Source organism: Anarhichas minor, unplaced genomic scaffold, assembly GCF_050575085.1.
Source record: "Anarhichas minor isolate MPS153535 unplaced genomic scaffold, ASM5057508v1 ptg000136l, whole genome shotgun sequence".
NCBI lineage: Eukaryota > Metazoa > Chordata > Actinopteri > Perciformes > Anarhichadidae > Anarhichas > Anarhichas minor.
In genome coordinates this window covers 14,999,567-15,013,345 of record NW_027466582.1, presented here as the reverse complement: position 1 = coordinate 15,013,345, position 13,779 = coordinate 14,999,567, and the positions used below count along the sequence as shown (strand labels likewise).

The window sequence follows — 13,779 nt, the reverse complement described above, 5'->3', positions numbered from 1 at the left end:
TTTATAGTAGGCTTATATACATTTATATACAAGTTTATATGGTTGGTTCAATGTAAAGCTTCATTTAATGTCGAGTGACTGGTAGCTTAGCTCACTGCACTTTCCAACTAGCTTACCCACCATTGTTGACGACTCATTGTAAATGGAAAAGGTGAAAAATGACAAAGTGTTCTTAATATGTATATTAGATTGTCATGTTTTTGATGTTTCAGGGGGTGCTGAGGAGGAGGATGAGGAGAAGGAGGAGGAAGAAGAGCCCGTGGAGGACCTGCTGAAGCCCGGCCACCTGACTCGACTCCTGGAGGAGGAGCTGGCAGCTGAGGTGGAGGCTCTGTGTGTGGGAGATGTTAGCGGCGGACTGGAGAGGCTGCTGAGCCGCCTGAGGACACACAGAGACTCCTGTCAGCCACCACAGCTCCAGGTACCAAGAACAGCTGCTCGCGTGACATCTAGAATACTTTACTGTCCAGCCGCATTTAAAGTGGACTTGCATTTGATGAGCCAGTGACTATGGTTTGAATCAGTGAGCCCATTCTTTATATTCATTCTCATCTTAACTAATACACATGGCTATGGTGCCTTTAAAAGGATTCAGCTAATTAAAGCTCATATGATGGTGAGCCAGGTAGAGTGATCCAGTTAGTTCTAACTTGCTTCTCCAGACACACCTACAGAATTGATTTGGTAATCCTCGATGAAGTCTTGAATAACAGTGCGCCCTTATTTTGAAATATTGTGCCATCAACGTCTCTCCATGTGTGTGTCTAGGAGGTGAACCGAGCGTGCAGGATGCTGGTGCATCTGGAGCCTCTGCTGGGGATCTACACTGACGTGGTGCGTTACTACGTGGCCGTGTCACTGGGAGCACACAGGAGCACAGGCAAACTGCTGTCTGTGCTGGCCAGCATCTTCACTGAGCTCGCCCAGAAGGTACGGACACCACAAACGTTACTCATTCTCAACCCGGAAAAAAAGAAAGAGGAAGTATTTCTCTCATATATATATATATATATATATATATATATATATATATATATATATATATATATATATATATATATATATATATATATATATATATATATATTGATATATTGATTTTGAAAAATGGTATAGAAATACAGCGAATCAAACACAAAAAATACACTTTATTTTTTTAAAGAAGTCTTTATTAAAAGGCTCGGCAAGAAAATCAAACGAATGAACCCAAAAAGTCTGCAATCTATCGCATGGTAAGAACTGGTGGCACAGGGTTCCTGGGTCTTTTGAACATTTCACACAGTAGCGTGATGTAATCTAGTGGGAGAGAAGTGCAATCTACCAACTGCTGTGAATATTTTCAATACAGGTTTCCCACCCTTGATGTTTATCTTCAGTACCCAGCTCTCTTCCTGCCAGTCTTCCCCCAAAGGGATGTGGTGATGGCCTTTTGAAATGTTGTAAGATGTTGTAAAAGAAATGACACACGGCACCTTTTAGTGTCTGGTTTGAAAGCAGCATGGTGACGTTTCTGCTGTTGCAGTGAGACAGCAGTCACAATTGTAGGAAATGGAATTTATACAATTTGGAAGCTAAAAATGTCTGCTGCAGTAGCTGGAAGGTGGTGTCTATTAAAGGCAGAAATCTCCTAGAAAGATGATACCCCTGCTCCAGACCTGGTTTAAATGCACCATCTTAGCTTATAGAGGTGTCTCGATATATGTTATGGGTTTTAGATTGTGAGGTTATTACCGTACATATATGTCTTTGGTGTAAACAAGTTGTAATAAAAAATAAATGCTATTTCTTTTTTAAGGAAGTAAGAAAGATGATCCTGGCAAAACTCAATTAAAAAACAATTTAAATGCATCTCCAATTCCTTTTTTTCCCCTCGATTGCCTCTCAGGGCTTCCGTACCGGCATTGTTATATATCGGTGATGAAGTTCAACTGAAAGCAGTGACTAAATGTTTGTTGTGGCCCCCCTCCTCTCCACAGGGATTCTGCCTGCCTCAGGACCTGATGGCCGGTGGAGACGGAGAAGGTGCCACACAGTTCCACGACTATGAGGGCGGAGGAATAGGAGAGGGCGAGGGCAACAAAGACGTCAGTGACAAGATTGAGAATGAAGATCAGGTAATTTTACTTCACAAAACTGATTCACTTGAGGTCTGCTTACTGGCTTTTTTTAAAGCTTTCAACTGCATCTTATGAGCTTCATTAGCTGAGTTTGTAATGAACGAAGAGCGATCTCCATCAGCTGCTGAAGGCTGTGAGATGTGGTTTAAAGCACTGGGAAAAGCGAGTAATTAGCTGAGAAAATGCTGAATGTATGAGAAGCCTATCAAATGTCTGGGGTGGACAACATTTCTCATAAAGCTGTCCACGCGTTCTTCTTCTTCCAGGTGGAGGACACTTTACAGGAGGGTCAGGAAAAGGAAGAAGAGGAGGATAAAGGGAAGATCAAGGCGGAGGACAACGCCATCGAGATGTCAGAGGACTTTGATGGCAAAATGCAAGATGGGGATGAGAATGAAGCAGGTAACTTGTCCACTGACCTTATGGGGCCCACTCATTGTTGGGGTTTGTTCCACAAACAAGACTGTGAAAACCTAAAATGATTTGTAAATGAACGTGGAAACGTCTCCCAGAATCGCCGCTGAGTGTATTTTACTTGTTTTGAATGGTGCGCAGGTGAAGATGATGACTCGGCTAAAGAGGAGGAGGAGGAGCTGGATAAAAAGATGGGTGACTTGGGTGAAGGAGAGACGGACACTCTGGATGAGAGAATGTGGGGGGATGATGATGAGGACGATGACGGGGAGGAAGGAAGTGACGAGGAGGAAGAGTCCGGCCAGGGCATGGACGAGGTACACAACACACTATTTGAAACATTTGAATTCATAGAGCAGCAGTTTAAAAGGTGCCCGTCAAATATTTCTAGTTGCTGATTTGAAGTGAATCTTTATTTAAGCCAGATAGATGTAATTTTTTGTCAATGTGCCCTCATTTTCCTGTCAACACTGGATCGTTAGGGGGAATCAGAGCTGGTTGCTAAAGACGACAACTTGGACGCCGCAGACCCCAGCAAAGACAAGAAACACCAGGACAAAGATGAACAGATGGACGTGGAGGAGAAGGAGAAAATCAATGAACAAGGCGATGAGGTAATGTTTTTATTAAGAAGTGAACAAATTCACAGATGCCCCCCCCCCCCTGAAGTTCATCCACAATTAGTAACTGATATTTCCCACACACACATCTCTTTATTTCACGGCTTTGCTGCTTTCTGATCCGTGCTCTTGCTGTTTCCCAGCGGGAGTTTGATGAGGACGAAGTGGACCCCTACCACGGTCAGCAGGACAAGAGGCCGGAGCCCGAGGCCATGGATCTGCCCGAGGATCTCAACCTGGACCAGGAGGAAGAGGCTGGAGACGAGGGAGAGGGAGAAGGCGAGGGCGACGGTGAGAGCCGCACACGAGGCCGGGTGAAACAGTAACACCGCTCTGCAATGTATAACGTGCATATGACCACAGTTCTGTCTTTTACAGTTTTACATTGTGATATTAGTACTTTTACTAATGTAAAAGGCCTTCGCTGCCTACTTCTTCCACCGCTGGTATTAATCAATCACACTGGCTCAGTCACTGGCAACTGAGTCAGAACCCTCTTGTTGTGTCTCCCTCCCCACCAGCCTCCCCCTCTTTCGCCTCATTGAGCTTTTTAAAAGAAGCAGCTGCAGAGCGTTGTAGTTTTGGAACACGGCAACAGCTAAATGGATCGTTTTCATTACGTTTTCCACACCCGTACGGTCTTAAATTAGTCTCAATGCGCACACACAGAAACCAGGAGCATGCACGTGGTACGAGCGCACAGAACAAGCCGAATAGTACAATGGCAACATTTTATAGAAAGAGGCTCCCTGTTGTGAAGTCTATGGTCTCATTTGTTTGTGGTAGTTACATAAACTCAGGTATCACAGTTAATACGTGGAGTCCCTTTTAACACGAACTGTGAAACACGGAGGCCATGACACAGCGTTTGTTTTGGGCATTTGAATCAGATCAGTGAATGTTACAGTCTGGCTTTTTCCCCCCTCTTCAGAGGAGAATCCATTCGACATTGACGAGAAAGCCATGGCCCAGGACGAGAAGGAGGATGGACAGAAAGACGGAGGCGAGGAGGCGGAGGAGGGAGGAGAGAAGATGGAGGAGGACCAGGCGGACCAGCCAGGAGAGGAGAACGACCAGGAGCCCAAGACTGAAGAGGGAGAGAAGGACGAGGAGGAGGAAGGAGGCGGAGAGAAAGCAGAGGGAGACGAGGAGTGTGCTGAGAAAGACGAGGAAGAGGAGGAGAGAGGACAGGAGGCAGGAAGAGATGAAAATCTGACTATTCCAAATGACAAAGGACCCAAACCAAAGGTGTGTGTCAATGAACTGCTGTATCCTTTTGATGAACTCAGAAGCTGTCCACACACATGGTTCTGTTCTGTGTGTCACTGTTGGGACATTCTAATGCTTACAGGAGGAGGAGGAGGAAGGAGCAGGCGAGGATGAGGAGCAGCCCGAGGCAGCCGAGAGGAAGGAGCACAACACAGACGGTCAGACCGGAGAGCAGAGCGTTCAGAGCGACACAGCTGTGGAGCTGGCAGGAGAGGCGTCGGAGAGAGACCAAGCCAAAGAGGTACGCTCCACCTCGGGGCGGGGCCTCGGGTCTGCAGAGGTTTCACCTCACACAAGGGGGGGGGGCATGTTTGAGCCCTCTGGTCTTCATATGTGGTTTTCGCCATTGGCCATTACAGAGCGGTGTGACAGCATCCTGCACTGTAACTTCACACAGTATAACTTTGGACATGTATAGAATGTGGTGAAGAAATCAAACGAGGAGGATAGAGCATTTACCAGCATATTCAAAGATGCATACAAACATCTAATATTGCAATTATGTAGCAACAGAGTTCAGACATTTTCCAAAACGACTTGAAATTTCTTATTGGAGAGAGAGAATCGGGCGGATCATTGAGGAAGATTTGTGGCCTTGTTCTGGTAAAGTCCGGCCAATTCAAGGTCCTGGCAAGAGTCCTTCTAGAAGAAAATATTATGACAATTTGTGACACTTAAGTTAAAATATATATATCTGTCTTAGTGACAGAACCAATAGCAGAGAAGGTGTGGTTAAAATATAACTAAAAAGCTGATCATTTGGACTTGAATGCTATCCCCTAGAGATGGTTAAAGAGATAATATATGATATAGATATACATATTTGGAGCAGAACTTCCTTTTTTCTCTATAGATTTATGGCTATGGAAGAATTTCTCTCTAAAATATTTTGGCTACGACCAACGAAACGGGACATGACTGCAGGCCTCCTCAGTCATGATTACAATTGTCAGTTGAATGCGCTGTATTAAGTATCTCACCGTTACATTATAAACGGTATGTACAGTAACCTTATACTGTATTTGGCTTTTTTAAGATAAAAATGTCCCAGCGTGGCTTTCTGGCGTTCTGTACGCTGCTGGCTCGTTGTCTGATCCTGCTGGATTAGAACAAAGATTCTATCTTATATTATGTGACGTTAGGAAAAAAATAAGCACTCACTGTGAAGTCCATCCGGCATTTTCGTTTTTTTCTGGTTTGTTAGGAGCATGGGAGCGGATCCGCCGATGCCAGCCAATCGGAGGGCCACCAGTCGAAGCTGACGGCGAGGATGGCTTCTCAGACGCAGGCGCAGAGCAAGACTCAGGTACGAGAGAGGAACCTCCACTTCTTACTGCCCTTTGTTCTTCAATCCGTCCGTTTACGGTTAATTTACTGTGCCGTTCCAGAGCTTCAAGAGAAAACCTGGCCAAGCAGACAACGAGCGGTCGACGGGCGACTACAATGAGCGCGTTAACAAGCGCCTGCGTACGGTGGAGAGAAGCACGGATCGCCCCGAGGACGGCAAGCAGAACGACGCCCAGCAGGAGTCAGACCTGTACGAACACATCAAACAGGGAGAGACGGCCTACGACGCCCAGACATACGGTCAGTGGTCAACATTTCACATTTCCAGTGGCCATCAGATCAAGTTTTTAAGTGGATGAATGGACGTCATGTTTGCCTCTTTGCCATTTCCAGATGTTGCCAGCGCAGACCAGCAGAAAGCAGCGGGACCTCACCAGGACCAGGACGATCAGAATGATGAGGATGTCGCCATGGAGACAGAGAAGCAGGAAGAGGACCTCCAGGCCGCTGAGGTCCAGGAGCTGAAGCCTGAGCAGCTGGACTCTACCAAGGCCTCCCAGAAAGGTGACACATTTGGACTTTGATTCTTTAGTATTTTAGGAACTTGTTTTTGGTATGTTTATTGGTGAAACGTGCTCATCCCCTGACATCATCCACTACCTCCTCTTCTTCCCGCCGTGCAGGTATAGACAGTGGGGAGATGGAGGTGCAGAGGCAGGGAGAGGAAGAGGAAGAGGAGAGGTGGAAGGACCGACAAAATACCAGAGAAGAAGAGCGAGCAGCCAGGCGTGGAGAATCCACAATCCACACAGTTCCTGAGCTGCTGCTGGACACCACGCAGGTAGAGAACTACTCTCTCTTTCTTCTTTTCTCTTTACTTCTCTGTTTCACACACACATTTGACATTGGGCATCAGGACTGTGTTGTAACAGTAAACTAATCAAAAAATGCTTACATTGCATTGAGTTGTGTTTGTGTTTGCAGAAAGCAGAGAGCGACCCGGAGGAGATCAGGAGGCAGATGGAGCTGCAGCTGGAGGCCTGGCACAAACAGGCTCGGGGAACTCAGGAGGAGGTGAGGCTGAACAAATTACTCTTGTTATTAAACACGCGTAACAAGTTCAACTTTGCCTCGGTACAAAAAAATATTTTACTTTGCCTACTCTAGAATTCTTTTAGCGGTTAACATTATACATATCAAACATGGATCCAGGGGCATCTCACCACTCTCATGAGCCGTGTTTCCAATCACATATATTTTGAAGCATCACATTGGAAAGACTGAATGGAAACAGCAATTTGATGAAACTTCCTCTGATGTGAAAAATACGCTTGATGGTTGGATGGTGGTTTTTGACTTCGTTGAAAAAGAGTTCATGCGCCAGATGGATTTTGGAAATGTTTGCCGAATAAATTCCGACATGGCGAACAGTGAACTCACAGGATCGATCAGCTGTTTCTGCTGTCGGCGTCCTCTTTGATAGTTCTGTAACGCACGAATGCATGAAGCATGGCCGCTATAAACTGACATGAAAGAACAATTCAAACTTGCCCCATGAAACACATCTCTGACGACCGCTCTCCATCTCTCCGTCGGAACTGACTCGTTTTGTTTCTGGTTAGCTACCTCTACTTCCTCTTCTCCTCCTCGTCCGTATTTTATAACACAACAGACTCTGACCTGCTGGCGCTCGTGTTTCCACTGTTGTCTTTCGGCGACACGTCACCTTGCAAGATTTCAGAACTAGACTAATGTCAAACACCTCTAACAATCTGAGAAATTGCTTTCCCCATTAGTCACTTGGACACAAAAACATGAGGGAAATAGGGTCCAGGTTGAAAAAATACCTACGTTACACTTTGAGTATGCGTCTTAAAAATAACTTATTTTCTTGTTTTTTCCATGCATGCTTTTATAAAAATGATCTTTACATTACCTTCAAGTCAAGGACATTTTGACTAAAGATCAACGCTCTACAATATATCAAATAAGTGTCTTCATAATGAGCCATATCCACGAACTATATCATTGTGATTGTATGACGCCCAGGTTGTAACTGGTCCCTAATCTGTTCCTGTCTGTGTTCCCAGGAGAGCGCAGCAGCCTCCATGTGGCACCAGTACCAGACTCTGACCTCAGCTCTGTCCCAGCAGCTGTGTGAGCAGCTCCGCCTCATCCTGGAGCCCACGCAGGCCGCCAAACTCAAGTGAGGAGCAGCACACTCACCACCTCATGTGTTATAGTGGGCGTTTCGAACGATGCGGTCAAAGACTTGTTGCTCCCATGAACCTTGTGGTCGCCAATTTGCAAGTTACTGGTCTTACTTACTGGTTTTCTTTTATTTTTTTCTTCTGTGATGACACTTCGAGGCCTCGTTGTTTACCAGCGCTAATAAGAGATACGCGCACGCGATCACACATTCATTGTTCCACTGCTCCACAGAGGCGACTACCGCACGGGGAAGCGTCTGAACATGAGGAAGGTCATCCCTTACATCGCCAGTCAGTTCCGCAAGGACAAGATCTGGCTGAGGAGGACCAAGCCCAGCAAGAGGGAGTACCAGATCTGTCTGGCTGTGGACGACTCCTCCAGCATGGTGGACAACCACTCTAAACAGGTGAGAGACGGCCCTGTTGTTCAATCTCTCATGCTGCCTGTATAGAACCTCCTAATAACGACATGTCCACAGTCAGAAAGTGGCTGAATTAAACAAAATAATCATTAGTCATATAAGAGGGAGCGATGACTTTGACTCTTTTTTACAGTGGTAATTGCTTTGCCTGGACCATAATGAGTATTATTATTATAATAAGTACAATGTGTGTGTGTGTGTGTGTGTGTGTGTGTGTGTGTGTGTGGGGTGCAGCTGGCGTTTGAATCCCTCTCAGTGATCGTCAACGCTCTCACTCTGCTGGAGGTGGGACAGGTGTCTGTGTGCAGGTAAGGTTCTGCATGTATAGTGGGATAACAATGAGTTTAATCATGTGTTTAATGTGAAGCTAACCTTTTAACGTCTGCTCGTGCGTCCAGCTTTGGCGAGCAGGTGCAGCTGCTGCACCCCTTCCAGCAGCAGTTCAACGATGACTCAGGCGCTCGGATCCTCCGACTCTGTCAGTTCCAGCAGAAGAAGACCCGGATAGCACAGGTGGGTGTTTCCTTTGTACTGCTCCTCCATCAACTGTCCTTCACTGTTACCGCTGTGTGTGAATTATTAAATTGTAGTGTTTGATGTTTTACAGTAATTAAAATAGGAAGGAAGGAGAGGCAAGTAAGAAAAACTATTCTGGTGATTCATGTTCTAAGTCTGATCTGTGTTTATGTTATGGTTAAAAAAACATTTGCCAGAATAATCTTTCTATGTTCCTTTCATTTTTTTCAGGTTAGGGCTAATTTCAATACATTTCTATCCAAAAGAAAGACATGACAGCTATGCTACATAACTTGCTAACACACAAACTCTGCAAGGAAACATGAATACTTTTAGTCTTATTTAGAACATGGGATAGCCGTGCACTCTCGTGCCCAAAATGAGTATTTCAACAACAAACACAAAAAAAAAGAATTCACCTGCCTAAACTTTTTTTTCTCCACCTGTCAAAACAAGTTTTTTGGGAAAAGCATTTTTGTTTTCAGACTTGCCTCTTAGTGCTTCCGTATAGTCGGGATGAACTGTTTATGGCAAATAAATACATGTTTGTTTTTTTTTACAAGTTTGTCGCATTAAATATTCTCATTCAACGTTTAGTTGTTTCTCTCTTGATTTGAATGTGATGCTCTAATGCTCTATTCGTCATTAAACGTATGATGCGACTGACTCATGTGCATCTCCTCCTGTCACCTCTTCATGCCTCTCCTCTTCATGCCTCTCCTCTGTAGTTTTTGGACACCTCGACAAAAATGTTTCTGGCAGCACGACAGCAGATTCCTGGATTTCTAAACTCCGGTAAGGACTCAACCTGCATATTTAATGACACATCGTGCGTCAGACTGTTGGTTGAGTTCAACCTCCAAAAGCATTCAGCGTTCATAGAAGTATTGACGATCAACAAATATCTGGTGGACTGATGAAGGTTTTAGTACTTTCAGTACCTGTAGTGGAGCAGCTCAGCCAGCACAAGGCGTGTAAACACAGAATGAGCCTGGTATCTGCAGTACCGTCTCTGCCATGCAGAGCTGCTCCTGAGTGTGCACTGCTGTGACAGATGGCTGATAGATATTTCTGGATCAGCAGCTCCAGACATACTTATATAAACTTTCTGCACCATGAAAGACGGGAAGTCGAGTTTAGATGGAACCTTAGATTATATATAGATATCTAACATAGACCTTTTAAAAAAATGTAGGAGTTTCTGAGGGATTCCAAACAACTGTTTGTTGTTCAGCTTTAAAGCTGCTCTTATCAATATTTGTGTGGATGAAATGATTATGTTTAATGTGAAAGGGGTTGAATATAGTGAGGACGCCACAGAGAAATATCAGCCATTTGACAGGGGGTTATTCACGATGATTGAAGAAATGTGTTGTGTGTTAAGTGGTGTCGTTTTTGACGTTGACGTCTAACAACTTACGCAGCCACTGTGATTTCCTCCTAACGTTGTTGCCATTCATGTCGCAAACTTCCTTGGTTGTAGCTAGTTAATTGCTAGCTAAGTAGAAGGATTCCATCCCCATTCTTAATTCTGCCTACAAAGCTTTGATTGGTTAATTGCGTTCAACTAGAGAAACGGCACGCATTAAGAACATCACCAGACCTGTTTGAATGGCGGTTTGAGGCGTAGGGTCCGCTCATGTAAAGTGTTCTTCCCTACCAATGTTGGGGAAATAGTTGGCTCACACAAACGAACCTTTTGTAACTGCATGACCAGCCGCATTGTGTCACATCACCATCCGCTGTTCCTCTCTCACCTCGCTCCACAGAGACGGCCCAGCTGCTGGTCATCGTATCCGACGGCAGGGGCTTGTTCCTGGAAGGGAAGGAGCGGGTGTCGGCGGCCGTGCGGGCCGCACGCAGCGCAAACGTGTTCATCATATTCGTGGTGCTCGACAACCCCAACTCTCGGGTAAGTGAAGGAAGGATTTGGCTTTCTTTTTTTTTTTTTTTTTATGTTCTTAATGTCCAGACACAAAGTGTGACTTAATCATGGTGCTGTGCTGCAGGACTCCATCCTGGACATCAAGGTGCCCATATTCAAAGGGCCGGGAGAGCTGCCAGACATCCGCTCCTACATGGACGAGTTCCCCTTCCCCTTCTACGTCATCCTGCGAGACGTCAACGCCTTGCCGGAGACCCTGAGCGACGCGCTCAGACAGTGGTTTGAACTCGTCACCGCAGCCGACCAGTAGAAGCCATCTTTCAACAGGAAAGGGAGAAGTGGGCAGCAACCAACTGCACAATGCCACTCTGCTGCCAGCCTCTCAGCCACAACTCAACAAAAATCAAAGGACTCAAAACAAAAAAAAGACGGATTTGCCGCTGTACATGTGCCTTTATTTTCTTATCTTTACTGTAGAATTTAGTAGAGTTTGATAGCAACCTTTGCTGTTTTGTCTTTGTTATCAGGGGAATCCTCAGTTTATTTTGTAATGTAACGAGGATTGCTTTAACTTGCACGTCTGAAATGAAATAATGAAACAAAAATGTGATTCCCTTTCTTGTGAAACACCTCCAGTGAAGAGTCGGTAAATACCTCTGTCCCCCTTGTACTATAGACCTGAAATCATGTTTGTGTGGATGTTGTAGTCAGTGTTAAAAAGGTCATTGAATCGTTCATCTTCAATATGAAAAAAAAGGCAACAGATGTGCAGAGCTGACACAGGACAGTTGTTGGATTGTGTTTTAACAGAACCCCTCCTAACTTCACGACCTAACAGTAGCATGTCGGTGTGGTCATGAAGGACATTCGAAGGAACTCAGAAATGTGCCTTGGAGAGGAGAACAGTATTACATCTCACGTCCCACCTGTCGGGGTGATGGATCAGAGGCACGGTCCCATCTCTGTTCTGATGAAGGCCCCAGTGTAACCCACTTTTGTGGTTTAAAGACTCATATCTGCTGATCTTCCATCCATACCGTTTGACTTCTGCTAAACGTGTGTCCCTTAGGATTAGGCATTGATAAAATGTGCATTGAAATGTTTATCAACTGTGTTTTGTATCGTGGACCGACATGTAAACAAACATTGGTCATATTTAAGAGGTTGTTTCTTCATTGCATCCATCTGTTCAACCATGACCTGAAGAATCCTAACAATAAACGGTTTACAAGGCTTTTCATGGCAAACATCTTGCGCTGACAATTCCATAACCCTGATCTGTAAATCATGGTAATTAAAGTCATAAGTCATAGTATAGCATATCAAGTCATAGTATAGCGTGTCGAAAAAAGTCAGTATAGCATGTCGAAAACAGTCAGTATAGCATGTCAAAAAAAGTCTTAGTATAGTATGTCGAAAAAAGTCATAGTATAGCATATATAAATTCATAGTATAGCATGTCGAAAAAGTCATTAAAAGTCATATATAGCGTGTCGAAGAAAGTCAGTATAGTATGTCGAAAAAGTCATTAAAAAGTCATAGTATAGCATGTCGAAAAAGTCATAAAAAAGTCATAGTATAGCATGTCGAAAAAGTCATAGTATAGCATGTCGAAAAAGTCATAGTATAGCATGTCGAAAAAGTCAGAAAAAGTCATAGTATAGCATGTCAAAAAAGTCAGAAAAAGTCATAGTATAGCATGTCGAAAAAGTCATAAAAAAGTCATAGTATAGCATGTCGAAAAAGTCATTAAAAAGTCATAGTATAGCATGTCGAAAAAGTCATAAAAAAGTCATAGTATAGCATGTCGAAAAAGTCATAGTATAGCATGTCGAAAAAGTCATAGTATAGCATATCGAAAAAGTCAGAAAAAGTCATAGTATAGCATGTCAAAAAAGTCAGAAAAAGTCATAGTATAGCATGTCGAAAAAGTCATTAAAAAGTCATAGTATAGCATGTCGAAAAAGTCATAGTATAGCATGTCGAAAAAGTCATAAAAAGTCATAGTATAGCATGTCGAAAAAAGTCATAGTATAGCATGTCAAAAGTCATAGTATAGCATGTCGAAAAAAGTCATAGTATAGCATGTCGAAAAAGTCATAAAAAGTCATAGTATAGCATGTCGAAAACGTCATAAAAGTCTTAGTATAGCATGTCGAAAAAGTCAGAAAAAAGTCATAGTATAGCATGTCGAAAAAGTCATAAAAGTCATAGTATAGCATGTCGAAAAAGTCATAAAAAAGTCATAGTATAGCATGTCGAAAAAGTCATTAAAAAGTCATAGTATAGCATGTCGAAAAAGTCATAAAAAAGTCATAGTATAGCATGTCGAAAAAGTCATAGTATAGCATGTCAAAAAAGTCTGAAAAAGTCATAGTATAGCATGTCGAAAAAGTCATTAAAAAGTCATAGTATAGCATGTCGAAAAAGTCATAGTATAGCATGTCGAAAAAGTCAGAAAAAGTCATAGTATAGCATGTCGAAAAAGTCATTAAAAAGTCATAGTATAGCATGTCGAAAAAGTCATAAAAAAGTCATAGTATAGCATGTCGAAAAAGTCATAGTATAGCATGTCGAAAAAGTCATAGTATAGCATGTCGAAAAAGTCAGAAAAAGTCATAGTATAGCATGTCAAAAAAGTCAGAAAAAGTCATAGTATAGCATGTCGAAAAAGTCATTAAAAAGTCATAGTATAGCATGTCGAAAAAGTCATAAAAAAGTCATAGTATAGCATGTCGAAAAAGTCATAGTATAGCATGTCAAAAAAGTCAGAAAAAGTCATAGTATAGCATGTCGAAAAAGTCATTAAAAAGTCATAGTATAGCATGTCGAAAAAGTCATAGTATAGCATGTCGAAAAAGTCAGAAAAAGTCATAGTATAGCATGTCAAAAAAGTCAGAAAAAGTCATAGTATAGCATGTCGAAAAAGTCATTAAAAAGTCATAGTATAGCATGTCGAAAAAGTCATAGTATAGCATGTCGAAAAAGTCAGAAAAAGTCATAGTATAGCATGTCAAAAAAGTCAGAAAAAGTCATAGT

General features: G+C 43.2%; 1 protein-coding gene across 1 annotated transcript in view; it reads left to right on the top strand.

Annotated features, from left to right (window-relative positions):
• mdn1 (midasin AAA ATPase 1) overlaps positions 1-11,975 on the top strand; it is a 52,478-nt gene extending 40,503 nt beyond the window's left edge. Inside the window, exons 82-102 of the mRNA XM_076083610.1 lie at positions 213-421; positions 769-930; positions 1,977-2,114; positions 2,384-2,519; positions 2,673-2,848; positions 3,014-3,145; positions 3,295-3,442; positions 4,083-4,399; positions 4,503-4,661; positions 5,625-5,726; positions 5,809-6,007; positions 6,101-6,271; positions 6,391-6,548; positions 6,692-6,781; positions 7,798-7,913; positions 8,150-8,324; positions 8,574-8,647; positions 8,738-8,852; positions 9,584-9,650; positions 10,625-10,767; positions 10,865-11,975. Coding sequence (XP_075939725.1) covers positions 213-421; positions 769-930; positions 1,977-2,114; positions 2,384-2,519; positions 2,673-2,848; positions 3,014-3,145; positions 3,295-3,442; positions 4,083-4,399; positions 4,503-4,661; positions 5,625-5,726; positions 5,809-6,007; positions 6,101-6,271; positions 6,391-6,548; positions 6,692-6,781; positions 7,798-7,913; positions 8,150-8,324; positions 8,574-8,647; positions 8,738-8,852; positions 9,584-9,650; positions 10,625-10,767; positions 10,865-11,050 — 3,173 coding nt within the window. The 3' untranslated portion in view covers positions 11,051-11,975. The remainder of the gene's footprint in view (positions 1-212; positions 422-768; positions 931-1,976; positions 2,115-2,383; positions 2,520-2,672; positions 2,849-3,013; positions 3,146-3,294; positions 3,443-4,082; positions 4,400-4,502; positions 4,662-5,624; positions 5,727-5,808; positions 6,008-6,100; positions 6,272-6,390; positions 6,549-6,691; positions 6,782-7,797; positions 7,914-8,149; positions 8,325-8,573; positions 8,648-8,737; positions 8,853-9,583; positions 9,651-10,624; positions 10,768-10,864) is intronic.
• The last annotated feature ends 1,804 nt before the right edge of the window (positions 11,976-13,779 follow it).